Source organism: Bactrocera neohumeralis, chromosome 2 (assembly GCF_024586455.1).
Source record: "Bactrocera neohumeralis isolate Rockhampton chromosome 2, APGP_CSIRO_Bneo_wtdbg2-racon-allhic-juicebox.fasta_v2, whole genome shotgun sequence".
NCBI lineage: Eukaryota > Metazoa > Arthropoda > Insecta > Diptera > Tephritidae > Bactrocera > Bactrocera neohumeralis.
The window spans coordinates 79,987,383-80,007,406 of NC_065919.1; the positions used below are offsets into that span (position 1 = coordinate 79,987,383).

Sequence of the window (20,024 nt, forward strand, 5' to 3'; positions counted from 1 at the left end):
TTTATTTCATTTTATTTTATTTTATTTATTTTATTTTATTTCACTTTATTTTATTTTATTTTATTCTATTTTATTTTATTTTATTTTATTTCATTTTATTTTATTTATTTTTTATTTTATTTTACTTTATTTTATTTTATTTTATATTTTATTTTTATTTTATTTTATTTTTATTTTATTTTATTTTATTTTATTTTATTTTATTTTATTTTATTTTATTTTATTTTATTTTATTTTATTTTATTTTATTTTATTTTATTTTATTTTATTTTATTTTATTTTATTTTATTTTATTTTATTTTATTTTATTTTATTTTATTTTATTTTATTTTATTTTATTTTATTTTATTTTATTTTATTTTATTTTATTTTATTTTATTTCATTTCATTTTATTTTATTTTATTTTATTTTATTTTATTTAATTTTCTTTCTTTCTTATATTTGTTGAGAAAATATAAAACTAAAACAACATAAAAAATTAAAATATCAAAACAACAGCACTTAATTTCTAAATTCATCTATCAAACAGATGTTTGTAAACACGCCATTATGTTATTAAAAGCCAGTAGAAACAACACTAGCATTCTAATCACTTGCTGATAATGCATATTTAAAACTTCTAACACGCACGGCAAATAAAAATACTTTCTAGCTAAATCTTATCATTCGACATATTCATGATAACTTACATACACATACTAGAAAGCTACTAGTCTGAACTTTTAGCAAACTAGATTTATTTATGTCTATATCGTATATCTATAAACGAGTGCATAAGGAAAGGTATTAATGATGAAGATAAATATTATGAGCAAACCACGCGAATTCAATTATGTATATTATAACAACAATTACATGGCATTTAAATAAAATTGAAAACATGTTTGTTTGTTATTTTTAAACAAGAGAATTAGCAGCTGTAGTCAAATCGAATACAACTGTGTTTTAATGCGATTTTTTCCAGGTGTTTTATAATTTTCCAAACTACTTACATATGTATGTACTTACACCTATTGAACGATAAACTTTACTGAATACGATGAGCTCACTAGACCTCTTACGATTTAAGCTGAAAGCCCAGAAAAGCCTTGGAGCTGCATAGTCGAAGATAAAGAAGAAGAAGACCTGACTTAGTAAACTCATTAGCATTGCAGTTTCCCGCACTACTTCTCTTACCAGACACCCAAACCAGTTTAATCATGAAGTATACGTAATCCGATACCAACGATAAAGAGTCTAGACATTCAGTAGCCTCTAGCAGTCTAACAGACATTTACCATAAGTACCCAGCTTTCCTAAGTCTGAGGACAATTGCTGCGTGAAATAACATATAAACTACCAAAAAAATTAAAAAAAATGTATGAATGAATCATACCCATACATACACATATACAAATGTTTATGAATATATGTACATATGTTTATTTAATTTTTATTTGCCGGCGTTTTATAAGATTTATAACAACGGCCCGACTTTCCGCCGCTTCACTTAATTACATTTCATTTTTTATTTATCATTTCGAATTATTACTTTTCGCTGCAATTCATAACATTCCCCAGAACAGGGTATATTTAGTTTGCCACGATATTTGTAACACCCAATAGGAAACTTGGGATACTGCTTAAAGTTTCGGTCAACAAATCGATAGACACTTTGTCGTCTTCAATAACGTACATAATTTGCAGTTTGTTAATACCATAACCGACTGGCACCAACTTGGAGGCACCCCACAAAAGGCCGTCCATCTCAATAGAGCGTACGTTATTTTCCATTTCTTTCATGACGGTCTCATCATCCCATGGCTTGACATCCAACAATACTGATGACTTGGCAATAAGCGCGACTTTCTTCGATTTGTTAGCAGCATAGGCAGCAACACGTTCCTCACGTATGCGTGCAGCCTCTGCATCTTCTTCTTCTTCATCAGAGCCGAAGAGATCTACATCATCGTCATTATCAGCGGCAGCTGGTGCAGCAGCAACTGTGGGCTTGGCACCGGCCACTTGTGGCAGTCGAGAACCACCCCAGGCGGCACGTTCAGCAGCTTTAAACGATGCAATGTGGCGATACCAACGTTGCACATGTGGGAAGCTACCGGCTGGTGTTTTGCCCAAAGCTTCGAACACTGAGAGATCAGCTTTCTTTGCGAATATCCGCTAATATAGCTGTTGTCAGCAAGGAATTTCTCCAATTCCTTCAGACCTAGCGGAGTTGAGACATCAAGGAAAGCCATTTTTGTATTTTATTAGTCTTCTTTAAACTTTGACTATGTAAAAATCACCAGCGCTCGAATTGTGCTGCAAGCTGTGAGAAATTTTACAACCGGAAAGATCCCACGACAGCCTTTTCTACGCACCGGAATTGACTCGGATTTCATCCGACCAAGGGCTGTTTTTTCGGCGATCTAACCCCGTTTGGGTCGGTAAGTGTTAACTGCTTAAAGTTTATATACATACTTATGTCGATTTAACTATGTTCGTCTGTATATGCATAAACTAGTTTCTCAATTTTTAAGCTATCGATCTGAGATTTCGCCCACCTTCTTTTCTCATCAAAAAACTAAGGAGAAATGTTGCCGGCGTGACAGTCCTTGATTCCTATATAGACCCGACCTTCGCGGGAACACTGCTTGAAATTATTTTAGGAGTGTTTTCTGCCGCTACAACAACAACAACCAACTATAGCACGTACAAACATAGCTGGCATATACACTGAACTATCAAACTCAAAATCTTGTACGAAGAACTTTTTTTATTTGAAGAGGTGTCATCATGAAATTCGTAAATAATATTATTTAAGACAGGGTTACAGCATAATGTGTACATATATATGCTATCATACAAACTGAATGATCAAAATCACAATCTTGTATGTCAAATTCTTTATTTGTGAAGGGTATTCTAGTTATTACACATACTCACAAATAGGCATATATTTATTTATATTAAAAATGAAATAAGTTATGCACTTATGTGTCTCCTTATCCATACCTACATATATAATAAAGTACAAATATACATACATACAAACTTACGATCGAAAGTTCAATTGCCTACGGTTGGTTGTTGCCTACATCTGGCGGTCAGTCGTCTCTCCGTTTACATATGTACATATGCATTGAATGCATCAACTCGACTGCAACGCTAATTAACTACATATATTTGAAGCCTTGGTTGCAATACAAAATAGAGATACATATCTACATGCACATATGTTTTCTTTTTTATTATGGAAATCAAGCCGCTGGGTGAACGCATTTCGATCAGCGAAAAAATGCGACCATACAAGTATGTATGTACCTAAAAATACATATTTTTATGTACATGCATACATATGTATATATGTTTTTCAAAAATTCAGCTTTTTTCTTTTTGACCTCAATATGCCATAAATGGAATGCATTTAAAATGTTTGCCTTTGTTTCTACATCAAGAAATGTATATACATATGTATGCCTTCCGTTTATGCAACAAATGCAATACACTACAAATTTGGAAATACTGAGAGCAACTATAGAATATATACTAATATTACTGAGGACCATATTTGTTAGTAGTTTCAACCATAAAGTCACAAAATAGTTTTGAAGTTGTTTAAATTTTTCTAATCGCTCAGAGAGTAGTGTATTTATTGCAGACATTGCATTTAATTTTAGCAACCGAGTGGAATGCATTTAATTGGCATTACTAAAAGAACTGATAACGATTTATGTGTAGAAGTAATAACAGCAAACTGTTATCAGTGCTGGTTGCAATAATCAAAAGTGTTATAACACTTACACACGCCAGACAAGAATATTATAATAAAAGTAATTGACAAAACAAACGTCTACATATACTTTCGAGTACCTACAACAACAACAATCAAGACGAATTCCTTTTCTAATATTTCATGAGATTAATTCCTTGAACCAAAAACACATTAAGCACTCTATCAATTTGTAATTTATTGTCGATTTCGGTTTTGTTTCGTTCCAGCTTATATATTTGTATACAATTGTTGCAAATCAAAATATATTTATAATTTTATAATTGCACATAAATAATTTTTTTTACAAGTTAATCGTATTTACTTGCCACTAGTGTAAAAATAATACAAAATAAAATGTCAGAGAGCATTCACTTATGTATTTACATATGTAGTTTTATGCATTAATCGACATTATTAACAACTGTTGGCTATATTGTGACAAAAACAACAATAATAAAAAAATTTTACTATTTTTTAAACTTATGCTTATTAATTTTTGCTTTTTCATTTTTGTGCTAATTATGTGTACATTCACAACTACAAACGTTATGCACTTAAATTTCTGTACACTAAAGCTACTGTAGACTGAGTGACGCTAATGAAAAAAAAAATAAACATGTACAGCATAATTTTACTAAGATCTGTGCTCATATGTAATTGAAGAGCATTTTTCAATTGCTTACAAAACTAAAAATAGTTTTAGTTATCTAATGTTCGAAGACAATTTGTAGTTATAAGTATTTGCACTTCGCTACTGGAATATAGGCAAACGTTCTTTATGCGTCAAAACATACAAAACAAAAGCAACAATAAGCGCACACGCACTACTAGCTGTCGACAAGGTTACATCACAATCCAGTTGATTTTTGGCCACTGCTGCGGTTGACATAATCACGATATAATTTGTTCATTTGCTCCAAGAAGATGAAAGTCAAGACAGTATGTGGTCCGAGGCGACAGAAATATGGTGTGAAGCCCTTCCAGAGAGCAAATACACCTTCGTGACGTGCCACCTTGAGAAGAACATCGACAGTGCCGCGATATTCCGGCTTGGCACCTTCGGCGGTTTTCATGTTTTGTATACGTGTTTTGGCAATATCCAACGGCATGGAGGTGATTGTTGTCAGCAAGCCACTCAACATACTTGAAACGAAATGCAGACCGATGCCTTCTTCCATCTTGAGTGGGCCATTCTTGAAGTAGGCTTTAAATTGTGAATACGAAGCCAGTTGAGTCATATTGACCACCATGGCACGTCCCACGGTGGGTATGCTGCCACGCCACAGCGCGGTTACACCTTCTTCACGTACTATGCGTGTTAAGGCGTTTGCTACATTGGTGTAATTGCGTCGCTCAGCTGGCGGCAGACGACCATCACTGGCCATACGAATAAGCGCTACCTCAGCCGGTGTGCCAATAAATGCACCACATGCACCGGCTATTACACCCATTGCCATACTGTCCAGCACACCGGGTGTACGCTTGAATTGCGCTTGGAATGCATCCACTAAGTAAGTATAGACACCAAGTCGTCCTGTTGTGTAGGTGGCTTGACGTAGCAAAGCTGCACCAATACCTTGATACAAACCCAATGGACCCTCCTTTTTTACAACCGTCTGTATGCAATGCCATGAGCTGTTATATTCCTTTTTGCCGCCACCAGCACCAGAAATTTGCATTCTTGTCTTAACCAAATCCAGTGGTTGCACAATGCAAGTGGCGCCCATGCCAGCTAGGCCACCAAACATAAATTTCAAGCCATTGGGAATGGGAGCTGCTGCTTTAGGCGCTACGGCCACCTTCGTTTCACTTTGATTTGACATTTCGCACTTTTACAACAAACCTCGCGACCGCTTTGGAGCCCAACGAACTAGATGGGGCAATATATTAGCACCTTTCCACGTCCACCTCAATACACCAACTGAACTTCACCAACAAACAGCACCACCCTTGTAGTTTCTGTCTGGAATTTGGAGCACTAAGCGCTAAAGTGCTTGAGTAGCGAAGTTACTTCAATTTTGAAAATGTCAATATATATTTGATTTATTAAGCGAATTTCGAATTATATTGCAAACATTCCACGTTCTTTTATAAAAAGCAATAACGGAGCAAAAGCCAACAGAGAAAACCGAAAACGCAGCCGACTACCAATGAAAAAAACGATGTTAAAAACCGTGTGTTTGCCTTCTGCTAACGAATACACCTTCAATAAATATACAAATGTGTTGCCAACGCTACGAAATTCGTTGGCATAAAAGGTAGATGATAGTGTAAATGCCGAAGGTTAGCTGGGTTAATTAACATATTATTGTGTTTATTTACAATTTTCTAATAAATAAACAGAATTGTGATAAAAAGGCATTAGGTAAATGAAAAACAAACGAAACTACAGAAACCTCACATTATGCAGTAAATGTAAAAGAAGTGTTGGCAACACTGCGCCGTTGAACTTGCAGCGAGTGGTAGAATACAGACATATTGGCACTTCAGCACCCTACAGTACGAAAACTAATTGGATAATTAAAAAAAAATTTTTTCACGTAAAATTTTGTTACGAATTGCGAATATTTTACAAGCGCACAAAGGAATATTATAAGGTTATACAGCCAACCCCTTTAATATTTATTCACAGAATTTCTTGAACATATACGGCAACAAATTTTCTCCATTCAATCGTAGAGTATAAACAACTGTCTCTTACAAACTCATTTCTAGCTGACAGCTGTTACGACGTCAAATACAAAATCAGCTGTTCGCACTGATTGGAAAAAAACTTTAAGAGCGTAAATTCAAAGAGAGTACGGTTTACGCTCTATATACAGTACAATTTCTCTTTGTTTCCTCAAAGTCGCCAGTGCACAGTGTTGCAATCATATGAAACTTTTGTTGCTTTTGCCTATATGTTTGCTTTTATCACGCATGCATTTGCAAATTTTCTGCAAAGAAAAACTTTTCTCGCCAAAGAAATAGAACACAATCAGCTAAACGTATTGTATAAGGAAATTACCTTGCACTTGGCACAGTCTCTTCACAGCGACGCACATTCGTATGTTCTATGTATATTCTAAAGTCCCCGCTGTCCATTCTACGCTACGTAGTCACCTTCAAACTATTTTGGGAACGACGCAAAGATTTTCGTCAGAGTGCCTATATGTATATACGAATGTGTGTGTTTGTGTGAATGTTTGCACGCGTACGGTGTGTGGACGTGTGGGCGACCAAGTATATAGCTTGAATGGGTACAGTGCGTTGTTTTAGAAATTTATTTTTTAAAAAATTGGACACGTTTACATGAAAATGTTTAATGGTGGTAGTTATTAAAAACAAAAAAATAGTAAATGCTTAAGAACTTCTCATTATTGTGCTTCTTAACACTATTCGAAGCGCAAGTGAACCAAGTTCTTCCTAATTTGTCTCTCCAACACTAAGATGGATCCATGAAGTTCTCAGGAGCAACCGGTACTTTACAACAATTTTTTGCAGTTTTATGCTCCGAAAATTCTCTGCAATCATACCCGGGTCCCGATTTTTTCCTTACGGCCTTGATGGGCGGAATCGGACCACTGAGACACCCACCTAATTCTATTAATCGGAAAAAATGAAGAGCTATAACTAAGCCGAAATGAAGACTCAAGCCTGTAATTTGGTTCAGTGTAAAAATGCTAAACCAAACTTACTCAGGAAAATCATTCATCAGACCGTCGATATCGGACACCTACAAGTATATCATATGTTGCCTTTCAATCAACCGATAGATCAAATTCAAGTCTTGTAAAGGTACCAAGGTATCAAGATAAAGATTTAGTATCTTAAGGTTAAGGTTCGAAATTATGTCGTCGGGTTGCTGTAGTATTTCTTATTTCCACTTACGACGTACATATTTTCATTGTGTATTCCGTTGGCTCAGAAGAGATGTAAATTTTCTGTTATTTCGTTATCAAAATTTATAAACTTTTTTGTAATTTAATTGTCTAAAAATCAAGAAAGAAACGAAAAATAGTGGATATAAATTATTTGTGTGTGTATTTATGAATTTTTAGTAGTGTCTTCAGTATGCCTGCCAAAGTCACCACCCTTGAACAGATCATACGCTACAAGCGGAAGAAAAAGCTCTATAATATGACGCCCGTGTTTCTATATAATTACTACAAACATCGCTGTCGCGTCAAGAATGCCAAAAAATACGTGGATGATTCACCACCGATTTTGCACCTAACAAATATGATGAATCTGAAGAATAATTACCTCGACATGTCGGCCATTTCGGATATTATGCGCACGAATACCGAAATTTTGGAATATTTCGGGCGAATGCAAATTTTGGGCCGCAAGGGCTCTTGGAATGATTCCTTCGATGCGCAATGGCGCTATTCACGTATGGCCTCAATGCTCAGATCTTTGGAAGCTATTGAGAAAGAGAATCACTTCATAGCGAAACGTGTGCTCAGCGCGCAAAAAATTGTGAATACTAATTTGAGACCACTCTCAGCGAGTTATGCGGACTTTCGTACGCCCAAAGAGATCTTAAGCAAATACAAAACCGAAATTATCTTACCTCCTAGGTGCTCCGAACAACGTTTGCTGCTGCGTCCAATTGTTTACTTTGACTTGGAAGTTGTTAGTCTCTATCCTATCGGCCGTTTTATCGTACAACTTTACACCGAAGCATTCCCACAAGCTGTACTCGCGATGGTGCGTACGTGTCACTTACAAAAATTACATAGGCTTAAATTAATACGCGCCTTTCCCAATCTTTGGGCCGAATTTGAACTGAAATTAGATCCGAAAGACATGGACTTGACTACAGCATCGCACATCGAATATGATAGGCGTGCTTTGAAACAGAACTTCAGTTCAGGTATATTATCCTTCTCTTTGAAGCATATTGCTACATTGCGTAAGGGTATTCTAAGTTTTTCGCTGAGCTTTAGACCGCTGTCAGTGGAGATGAAGGATCGTGTGCCTTTCGGTGCTTTGATAAGAGGCAAGCGTGGTCTCTATTTGCTGGAGAGTAACGGCACAAAACATGGCAAACCGATGAAGAGAGTTATTGCAACGGCGATGGGTATAAATCCATAAGGGATCTCCACATAGTACAACAAGTGTTTTAAGGATATACAAGTATACTTGGTACTCAGATTATTATGTTAATCTGATAGTCATCTCTCTCTCACTAAGGTTTGTTGAAGCGTATCTTTTTAGGGCGGTGAAGGTTAAACTAAATTTAGGAAATGCAGTTTAATTCTTGTTTTTGGAATAAGTTTTAAATTATTTTAAGCATAACCAAAATTATATTGTATTTGAGCTAGGACTCACTTTGATGTCAGCTCGTGTATTGAAATTCTATAGAGGCGAGTATACAATCTATAGCAAAGTACTTAATAAATGTAGAAATTTTAAAAAATATAACATTTTGAATAAAAACTTGTATTACTTTTAGAGTGGAGTAGAGAGTCTCTCCCAGGAAATTTTGTCAACCAAAGAAAGTTGAGCTTAAGCCAATATCGGTTAACCTCTATAAATCAACTTGTGTTAGAGGATTTGGGACTACAGTTGTTTCCGGGTAACAAATCGTATATTAATGTCAGCTCTCGAGATCGTCCATAATTTTTTCTTTCCACCATTTTTTATGTCCAATATTCAAGACAGGATTCGTTTCCAACAGGTAAATGGAAAGACCTCGACACATTCTCTCGTTATATATACACGGGAACTGAACTCGAAAATAGCTTAGATGAAGATGTAGTTCAGATCTCTAAGAAGCACTACCATCTCCAATCGATAATTTGGACCCCACGACCTAACCGAGATGGGATATTATAAATATATAAAGTTTCTTTCTCTAAATTTTCTTATTCGCCAAGATTACGAATTGAATGGTATACGAAGTTGTACTGAAAACAATAAAGGGTGATACATTTCGAGGTTCCTACTTCTTTAAAAACAGAAATTTCAAATTTAATGGGGAATATTTATTAACAGTCGAAAAAACATTCTTTGACATTTCTTTTTTGAAGATTATCTCTTTCAAATGTTGGCCACATCTACGTCTCAGATGGTCCATCCGTTGAGTCCAATTTTCGATGACTTATTCGAGCATTTGGACTGGTAACTGGCGGATGACACGCCTGATGTTTTGCTCCAAGGTCTGTATCGAAGCGAAATTGTCCGCATAAACTTAAGACTTTACATATCCCCACAGGAAAAAGTCTAACGGTGTGATATCACAAGATCATATTGTAAACTTTCTGCTCACCGAAGTGATCTCTAAATAAATCCTTTGATTGATGCGATGTGTGGAAAGTGGCGCCGTCTTGTTGAAGCCAAATGTCGCCGTGATCACGAGCCTCAATTTCAGGTATCAAATAGTCGGTTATCATGGCACGATAACGGTCCCCATCGTCGGTTACATTCTCATCGGCATCATTTTTGAAGGTATATGGACGGATGATTCCACCGGCCCATAAACTACACTAAACCGTTTTTTTTTTTTTGAATGAAATGACAGCTCTTGTATGTCATCAGGTTGCTCTTCGTCCCAAATACGGCAATTTTGCTTGCTTACATACCCATTGAGCCAGAAATGGGCTTCTTCACTGAACAAAATTTGGCTCAAAAACGTCGGATCTTCTTGGAACTTTTCAAGAGCCCATCGAATGAAGCGATGTCGATCTTGCACAAGCTGTTTTTGTATGTTTCAATGTAAGATCTCAACGTAAAATGCGCCAAGTCATTCCATACATCAGTCCGAGTTGCTGCGAACGGCGCCGACTCGACTCTCCACGGTCTTCGTGTACACGCTTAGCTACGACTGTTACATTTTCTTCACTACGTGTTGGATGTGGTCCCTTCGGTCGAATATTATCCAATAATGAAATCTGGGTTTCAAGATAGGTGATGATGTTGCGAATATTACGCTCAGTAAGCCGATTATGTTGACTATAAGTTGAGCGAAACACGTGAGAGACATTCTTAATAAAGTAATAAAGTTGAACGATTTGTAAACGTTATTCGGGGGTAAGTTTTTCCATGATGAAATGCCAAACAATAATGAAGAAAAATATCGAAACATCTTTACACAAGTCACGGGCAATCTGTCACAAAAAGGTTATTGAAAAAAGTACCTCTACTTAGATCACCCGTTATTACGTTAAGTTAATAGTTTTAGAAAAATAACTAAGTTTTCTACCACTTTCAACATTTGGAAATTATAAAAACTATGTGATTGCATGCTCTAATCAGAGTAACTGATAGCTTATCTGTTCGATATTACTCTATTTGATTTAACATTTAATAACTCGGTTTTTCTACGTTCCCCTGAGATAATACTTGTAGCATTATTCATTATACTACTTAGTATTTCAAATATGAAATGATATCCATGCATTCATATATATGTAATATACTATATGTATATGTACATAAATATTGCCTTGATTGATTGGTATATTTCATGTGTAACAAGACCCTTCAGCGAAATGGTAAATAACATAACATAAGTTAACTCTTTTCCCAAACCAAAGGCTATAAATATACAAATGTACAGATGTTTGTGGCATGTAGTTGCGTTCTCAGACTCTAGGCCATTCATTTACCAGATAGCGCTCCTTTTATTCTCTAAGGTCACCAAACCATATTAAACATAGACACATCATCAAGGCAGCGAAAATCTACACTTGTGCTACTCCATATTTATACAATATACATATGTACTTGTATAATATGAGTTTCCATCAATCAATGCTGCTACTGATTCAATCCATCTACATACATATATGTATCTATAGTATGTACGACCTAATATGTGGTATCTCTCTAGCCCACATGATAAGTAAAAATATATACAGGGTGATTTGAAAATTCGTTTAATACTTTAGTTAATAAAATTTTAACTTTTTACGTGTTATTGCAAGAGAACAATATCTGGATCATGAATGTTGATTTTAATGTGCCATTATGACCTCCCTGAAAAAGCTATACAAGCTACTGGTTTAGTCTAGCAGTCTTATGGGTTTCTCAAAAGTTAAAATTGATATTTTCATTTTCAATTAAGAATTTTTAAAATGAACCATAAAATTATTTTTATAAAGCGACCAGGGAATAAAGGTTGTCGAAGTCCGTCATTCCCAGAAAAAAATTCTGAGGCCATTTAAAGTATAGACATACATATATGTATATAGGTAAAATTGAGCAGCGAGGCGCGCTGAGTCGGTTTCACCCCGTCCGTCAGTAAATATACGAACTAGACCCTCGGCTTTTGATACATCGCTATTTTACGACAAAACTCTCTAAAGAACTGCTCATTTGTGGGAATCACCGATATCCGACCACTACAGCATATAGCTGCCATACAAACTAGCCGATCAAAATCCTGTCTTAATATCAAAAGCTTTATTATTTGAGAAAACATCTTCATCATTTGACATGGGTTATTGTTCAAGGCAATCTCTAAGCAAACTGTTCGGATCGGACTGCTATAGCATATAGCTACCATACAAACCGCCTGATCAAAATTAAGATGAAGATTTTTTAAACCCTTTTATGCTAGTAAAACTGCAAGTGTGAGTGGTATTGGAGCTTCAGTGTTTCCTTTTTTTCTAAAAAAAAACCTTTTAAGTTTGGAAACCCTGTACATTCATATGAACCCTCATACATATCGCTGTGTAAGGTGCAATCTTTATCTAAGAATATCCATCATTCAACCCAGAGTATTGGTAATCAATAGATTTTCACGCTGTGCTAATCAAAAGCATTTTGGCATTAGTGTAAAGTTGAATGAATCGCCTGAGCCATGGCTACCGTGTCCGCCTTCTTCCGCACCTCGCTTACTGCTCGTTTGGTTCGACAGCTTTGAAGGATGTGCGAAAGAGTATATGTACATAGTTGCAAACGATTTTGTTTATATACATTATACTTAGATACTTGTTGTTGTTGTCTTTGTGCAGTCATCGCGTGTCCTTAACGTGGACGAACAGCATATTCACCTGCACATATACTTAGGTTGCTCAAAGCTTGCTAATAATAAGTGTACGCAAGAGAGCAGTTGACACTTGAAGGTTGCGCGCCGCACGCATACGTTACGAGCTGCAAACGAAGGGGCAACAAATCACCCGACTTCAATGCGTTTGCTTAATGCGCTCACGATACGTTGGAGAGCTATTTCAGGAATCAAGTAATCGGTAGGGTTAGAGTGTAACTAGAGTGGTAGGAGATTTCTGTTAACTCAAATAACTTTTGTGTTGCATTTGGGGATTTAAAACAAAATTTGGACACATGTGGGCTGGGAGTTTTATTTTTGGATTAGCCAAAGGAGCAGTGAATTTAAATTTAGGAATACATGTAAATAAATTGAACTCGTCTTTACTTTGGTCTCACATCAGATCATATTGACTACTGATTGCCTCGCAGCCTAATAAATGTTAATAAATTAATATACATATGTGACGTCACACCAGCGATGCTTACATACTCAAAGAGAGAAAGCAGCGCTATCGGAATCAAAACAATCTTTTTCTAACTGAAATATAAGTAAGAAACACTGTTGAATCTTGAACCTTCATTCCAATTCTATAAGAAATTAGTTTTCAGTTTAAATAAAATCATAAGGAAAGCTTGGTAATTCTGTTCATGCGCTAAAATTATGCCAAAAATTTTCTAAAAGTTATTTAATTTACGGGAGACGAAAATTATACATATGTATATGTACTATTATCTCAGGACTACTTTCTTTCATAGATGAGAAAAGTGGGATATTCATATGTAGATGTGCATGTTAGATCTTTTCTTAGTAGTAGTAGTTGTAACGGCAGAAATCTGCCGAGTTGACAGTTCTTGGCCGGATAAAAATCCGTTCCGTCCATAGGCCCGACCGTCGTGGGAACGGTAGATCTTTTCTTCATCTAGGTGCAAAACATGGAACGGACCATATGGTGTGGACGCAATTAGAAGTCCGGTGTATGATTACACAGTGGACCTCCCAGCATCTGATACAACCTAATAAGGTGAAGGCTTCAAAAAAGCGGATCTCATTGATAGAACTAAAACAGCATTGATTAAATTTCATTTTATTTCAGAGATCCAATTACATAGGTTTCGATAGTCTTCCTAAAAATTATCTAATTTTCCACAAGTAAACAGAGTGGTAGAAGGGCCGACGTAATGAAATATATTATGTAGTTGAGTGTCTAAAATAATGTAGATAAATTGTGTGGAAGAGCAACAATCTTGTAGAAGAAAATGTGTAAAATTAAAATATCAATTTTCCGAATCGATAATATTTATAGAAAGTGCTTTCCAAAGTAAACACGACTTAAAAAAAAAACAGAATAAATGATTTTTTCGGCAAAATCAATTTATTTTATTCAAAATTGTCTCCCTCTGCTTCAATACAGCTTTTTGCACGGTCCAAAAGCATGTCGAATGAGTGTTTTAGCTCGTTGGCCGATATGGCCGCCAGTATGCCGGTGCAAGCCTTTTGAATGGCCTCTACGTCTGCATAACGCTTTCCTTTCCTTTCATGGGCAAATGCATTTTTCCGAAAAGGAAGAAGTCGCACAGTGCATTATCAGGTTAATACGGGGAGTGGTTAATGGTTAAAATGTGATTTTTGATCAAGTAATCGGTCCCAAGCGTCGATCGATGAGAGCAATTTTTGGTCGTCAGTGAATTTGTGCGGAACAAACCGTGCACACACCTATCGTAAGCCCAAATGTTCGGTCAAAATGCAATAAATCGATGTTATGGAGATGTTCAATTCCATTTCCATGAATTTCAATGATGATTTCGGCTGATTTTTGATGAATTCACGACGATGAAATGTCATGAAATTCTTACTGAACAATCGATAAGAATAGCAGACTCTAACGCACTGGTCGAAATATAGATGGCGCTATATTCAAAAAGTCCTGTTTACTTTGGAACGCACCTTGTACACCTAAATTTATACAACTGTTTTTTTTTATGTTCGTGTGAAGTCTGATCTCCATATTCAATTAGTGTGTACTTAGTAGGTGTATTGCTTCCAATGGAATCACGGTCACGAAATCGTTGAAAATGTTGCGGAAGTGTTTTGGAAAGTCTACTTTTTCTTAAACTCAGTAATTTAGTACCACAATGCATTTAATTAAGGTCGTGAGTCGTCCATCCACTTCTGTTAATGAGCATAACATCGAAAAAATTAATGAAACATCATCAAACATCAACATCAGAGAGCCAGCAGATGATCTCAATATCTCTTATAGATCGACTAAACACGTTTTGGTTAATGTTTTGGGTATAAGAATGTCAATGCCATACTCGTACGAAAATATCTGAATCTTTCTGAAGGCGATTATAAACATTTATATTTAAAAAAATAGTTTTTTGTCAGTCCGTGTCATTTTTGATCAGACAGCTGATCAAATTTAAAAAGAGCGTATACCAGATCTTCGAACTGGTCAATAAAATAAGATTACAGAGATGAACATCTCTATCTCAGCACGTAGATGTGAAATTACTATTTTTTAGTATCGCCTGTTCCATATCTTGAAATTATGATTTTATTTTTCAACTAATCTTTTCATCGACACAAAAGCAAAGTGAATATTCGAAAAATCATCAATCTTCAAAAATATTTTCAAAGCAAAACAATGTTATCTTACTACTTCAAACCCAACTCACGCCACTATTTATTATTATATAAATAAATGTATAGCAAAATAATGATACGAAAGACAGAGGTGTGTCAAGAACGCCATTAAATGATAACAAAATAACAAATAAAATGGTAATTTTTAATATGCTGAATCACTTCCTACCGCCGTGTATGCAGACACACCCAGATTTGTTATCATTTATTGCAAAAATAAGCAGAGGTCAAGCTGAAATTGAGTATTGCATAATAATTTCTGACTGAAGCATCCGAAGCGAAATCAAGTGTTGCCGAGGGTGTGCAGGTGGCGCCACGCGCCATCGGTGAAATATTGATAAGCGTTAAACTTATCGACCCCGACTAATCTTCACCAGATGATATGAATGTACAAGCATATGTAATCATGTAGCTGGTAGCTTCTTCTTTATTTTTTTTTGTGCTAGCGAAATACAAAAAAACTCAAAATAACAATGCTTCACAATCAGCAAAATCAATTGAAGACGCACTCGATTTGATCATGAGACGTGTGCTTCATTGTGATCCATAATTGACAGTGGTGAAAATACCGAAGTTTGGTGTTTTCTGTGGTTTCATTAAACATACGGTAATTTAAGTAGTTATTTTTTCCTTGCCTGTTTCTGATAGGTTCTGTCAATGGGAGCTCCGAGCTGACCGATATCCAATTTCCCAATTTCGGCTGAAACTTAAATACAATCAAGACTTCTTTTTTTTCTTCACTATTCTTATGGATGGACTACTGTTAGTTAGTTATTCTGGTGAACTCCAAAACCAATCAACGGTTCGAACTTTCCCTGACACAATTGAACCAAGTAGAATCAAAATTTATACTCCAGAGTGTATTATACCTTCTTTATATATTTTAATCATCATCACATTTCTGCCTTTCGCAATACAGGTATTCCAATGGTTTCCCAATGGTTTCCAACAATTTTAAGTGGTTCTCTTAACCTGACCAATATGGTGTTCCACAACTATCTTTATGTTCCGAATTATGTGAGAATTACTTTTACCAATAAAATTGCTCCTTGACAATACAATCTTCTTAATGTATACGCTCAAATCCCGATAATCTATATTGGCATCACTAGTAATTATGAATTCATCTCGCTGAGTTTTAGCACAATTAATTTGTACTCTCTTAAAGAAACGACTGTGCAACTGTCTCAGTGTACTCTTGGTTGCGGGTCCAAAGTGCAATGAACAGATATTGTTTTCAAGTGATCAGCGAGCTACATAAATATTATATATTATATAACGAGCTTCTTTTAATCGTCCGACGACAAGAGTAATAGTGCTCTTAATAGACTGAGTCGATATTTTTTTAGAACGAAAAGTGAAACCCATTTGAGAAGGAGCATAAAATTTAATTTTACAAAATGAAAAGAAAAATAATTTACGGGTGAGCTGAGGTAGAGAAAGAACGCAACTCCCCGTTCACGGTTGAATTTTTAGGGGTTAAGAACAGTTCATTTTTATTTCCAGTAAGATCAAGAGTCTTATGAAAAAAGTTAAATTGTAGGTAATAAAAATATAGATTTTTGTAATTATCCTTTTTGCTCATAACCTAAAAATTTATGTGAAAGATCAAGTAATTAGTTTTTAATTTTTATTTTTTTTAATAAATTTAAGAAATTGGAAAAACGAAAATCCAGTGCCGAAACTCTTCTTCTTAATTGGCGTAGACACCGCTTACGCGATTATAGCCGAGTTAACAACAGCGCGCCAGTCGTTTCTTCTTTTCGCTACGTGGTGCCAATTGGATATTCCAAGCGTAGCCAGGTCCTTCTCCACCTGGTCCTTCCAACGGAGTGGAGGTCTTCCTCTTCCTCTGCTTCCCCCGGCGGGTACAGCGCCGAATACTTTCGGATCTGGAGTGTTTCCGTCCATTCGGACAACATAACCTAGCCAGCGTGGCCGCTGTCTTTTAATTCGCTGAACTATGTCAATGTCGTCATATATCTCGTACAGCTCATCGTTCCATCGAATGCGATATTCGCCGTGGCCAACGCGCAAAGGACCATAAATCTTTCGCGGACTTTTCTCTCGAAAACTCGCAACGTCGACTCATCAGTTGTTAACATCGTCCAAGCCTCTGCACCATATAGCAGGACGGGAATTATGAGTGACTTATAGAGTTTGGTTTTTGTTTGTCGAGAGGGGACTTTGCTTCTCAATTGCCTACTCAGTCCGAAGTAGCACCTGTTGGCAAGAGCAATCCTGCGTTGGATTTCCAGGCTGACATTGTGCCGAAACTAAGTATTAAATTAAGATACATGCCGGTAACGGGAATCACAGTAACAAAGACTAACACTTTTTAAAAAGCCACCCCCACCAAACAAGCTGAATGTTTTTATTGAATTTCTTCACACAAAGAAACGACATCGCTTTGCTCTATGGGGTCTTGAAAAGTTCCAATAAAATCAGATAATAACCACGCCTACTCCTTATATGTTATGTTGAAAACCACTGAAAGTGCGAAAACTCGCTGAATAAATGTCCCACAGGCATTAAATTTGACAACAAAGAAGATGGGGAAGGAAAATTATATGTAAAAAAGTAATAATAATCCTATGCCTCAGGAACTCCTCGACCTATTTAAACCATATTTGGCATTATATGTAAAATCGGATTACAACCACGCTTACTTCCCATATAACATAACTTTAAATGTCATTTATATCGAGGGATCCCAGTGGAGGTTCTTTTCCAATAACCTTTTTTGGCAAATCACGCGTGAGTCATATCGAGTTATTTTTGCTCAGTATTGCTTAGCATTTCATCATGGAAAGACTTGCGACTGAACAACGTTTACAAGTAGCTGGGTGTGTACACGAAGACCGTGGAGAGTCGATTCGGTGCCGTTCGCAGCAACTCGGTCTGACGTATTGAAGGACTTGGCGCATTTTACGTTGAAGTCGTACATTAAAAATGCAGCTTGTGCAAGAACTGGAGTTTTTCAGGTGACATTGCTTCTCTCAATGGCCACTTGAAAAGTTTCAAGAAGATCAGACGTTTTCTAGCCAAATTTTGTTCAACGATGAGACCCATTTCTGGATCTATGGGTATGTAAACAAACAAAATTTCCGCATATGAGAAAAACAATGGTTTGGTGTGGTTTGTGGGCCGGTGGAATCATCTGTTCATATTTCCTGAAAATGATGCCGGTGAGAACGTAACCGTCTATGTTGGTCCTTATCGTGCTATGACTGACTATTTGATGCCTGAAATTGAAGCTCGTGATCTCGGCGAGATTTAGCTTCAGCAAGACGGCACCGCCTCCCTCATATCGCGTCAGTCAATGGATTTATTGAGAGAACACTTTGGTGAGCAGATAATTTCATGTTTTGGTCCAGTCGATTGGCCACCAAGATCGTGTGATATCACACCGTTAGACGCTTTTCTGTGTAAATATCTAAAGTCTGAGGCCTTTGCGGACAATCCAACTTTGATTCAGGCCGTCGAGCAAAACATCACGCGTGTCATTCGTCAGTTATGCTCGAACGAGTCTTCGAAAATTGGACCCAGTGAGTGAACCACCTGAGAGGTATTTATTATTATTAGCAAGTTTCTGCAGATTTCAGTAACACACTTCTAACCTTTGATGTTTACGTGAGCCATGCAGCGGTTTAAAGCTGCTTCGCAGATTAAAATGCGCCTGAGTTAAAGCGCAGTTTCAAGTAAATACTATTTTTAAACCACTCCTAGTATTTACATATATACACAGCTAGTATATATATACACGCCGTCGTTCCGCTTCGGTTCATCTGCATTGATTCCACATCACGCAGTCATTTTGATCCTTTTGTCGTTCCACACAACTGTGCACGTACATAAATCCATATTTTTATTATTTTACTTTTGAAAATATTTATTAAATTAAAATTGTTTTCTTTCGCTTGCAGTGGCTTTGGTTGGTTGTGTGCGCGTCTTCCTGCTGGCAGTGGCACAGCCATCCAGCGCCTGTCCCCACACGCGTTCGCCGACATTGCTGTGGCTCTGTCGCTCACCGCCAGCAGCTGCCATCGTTTTATTCTTAGCGCTTTGGTACAATATTCGAATAGTTTTTTTTTCGGTTTGCAACAATTTCACAGTGCACTCGACGCATGCATCCAGATGGCACATTATCTGTGTGTATGTATGTATATAGTTGCTCAAAGGAAGCATAGCTGCGAGCTCTTCTCCGGCAGCCGCTGCACATTTGTCACACTTAATACTTAGCATTTCACAGACAGTGGCGCATAGTTTAATGTTATATGTTTGTATGAAAAAAAACAGTGAAAAAACGTTGCATGAGATAGTTTTTGCAAAGGTCAGAGTCATAGTGTTTCAGTGACAATTTATTGCCAACGTAAGCAAACCGAAGCCGGGTCTTTTCCAAGATTGGCGCATGGTGAATATCTGGTCAGCTGTTGATTTTCCAGGTCTAAAGCCACACTGATAAGGTCCAATGAGTTTGTTGACGGTGAGCTTCAGTCCCTTGATAGAACCTTATATGCTATGTTAGGGAGGCTTATCCCACGGTACTTGGCGCAGATTGTGGAATCTCTATTTTTGTGGATTGGACAGAGCCGACTTAAATTCCAATCGTCGGGCATGCTTTCGTCCTACCATATTCTACAAAG

At 36.5% G+C, this 20,024-nt stretch overlaps 2 protein-coding genes and 1 pseudogene across 2 annotated transcripts; 1 reads left to right on the plus strand and 2 right to left on the minus strand.

Annotated features, from left to right (window-relative positions):
* Positions 1 to 1,558: 1,558 nt before the first annotated feature.
* On the minus strand, positions 1,559 to 2,333 carry LOC126751608 (probable elongation factor 1-beta; annotated as a pseudogene).
* A 1,598-nt stretch (positions 2,334 to 3,931) lies between these two features.
* LOC126751605 (mitochondrial 2-oxoglutarate/malate carrier protein) lies at positions 3,932 to 5,919 on the minus strand. Its single transcript, XM_050462010.1, has one exon. The coding sequence runs from the start codon at positions 5,573 to 5,575 to the stop codon at positions 4,601 to 4,603; it is 975 nt and encodes a 324-aa protein (XP_050317967.1). The 5' UTR covers positions 5,576 to 5,919; the 3' UTR covers positions 3,932 to 4,600.
* Positions 5,920 to 7,660: 1,741 nt separating this feature from the next.
* LOC126751604 (uncharacterized) lies at positions 7,661 to 9,051 on the plus strand. Its single transcript, XM_050462009.1, has one exon. It carries the CDS (start codon positions 7,806 to 7,808, stop codon positions 8,829 to 8,831), a length of 1,026 nt encoding a protein of 341 aa, XP_050317966.1. The 5' UTR covers positions 7,661 to 7,805; the 3' UTR covers positions 8,832 to 9,051.
* Positions 9,052 to 20,024: the final 10,973 nt, after the last annotated feature.

Excerpts from the sequence above, each read along its gene's own strand:
- LOC126751605 (XM_050462010.1), bottom strand. The coding sequence starts at position 5,575 with ATGTCAAATCAAAGTGAAACGAAGGTGGCCGTAGCGCCTAAAGCAGCA.
- LOC126751604 (XM_050462009.1), top strand. The coding sequence starts at position 7,806 with ATGCCTGCCAAAGTCACCACCCTTGAACAGATCATACGCTACAAGCGG.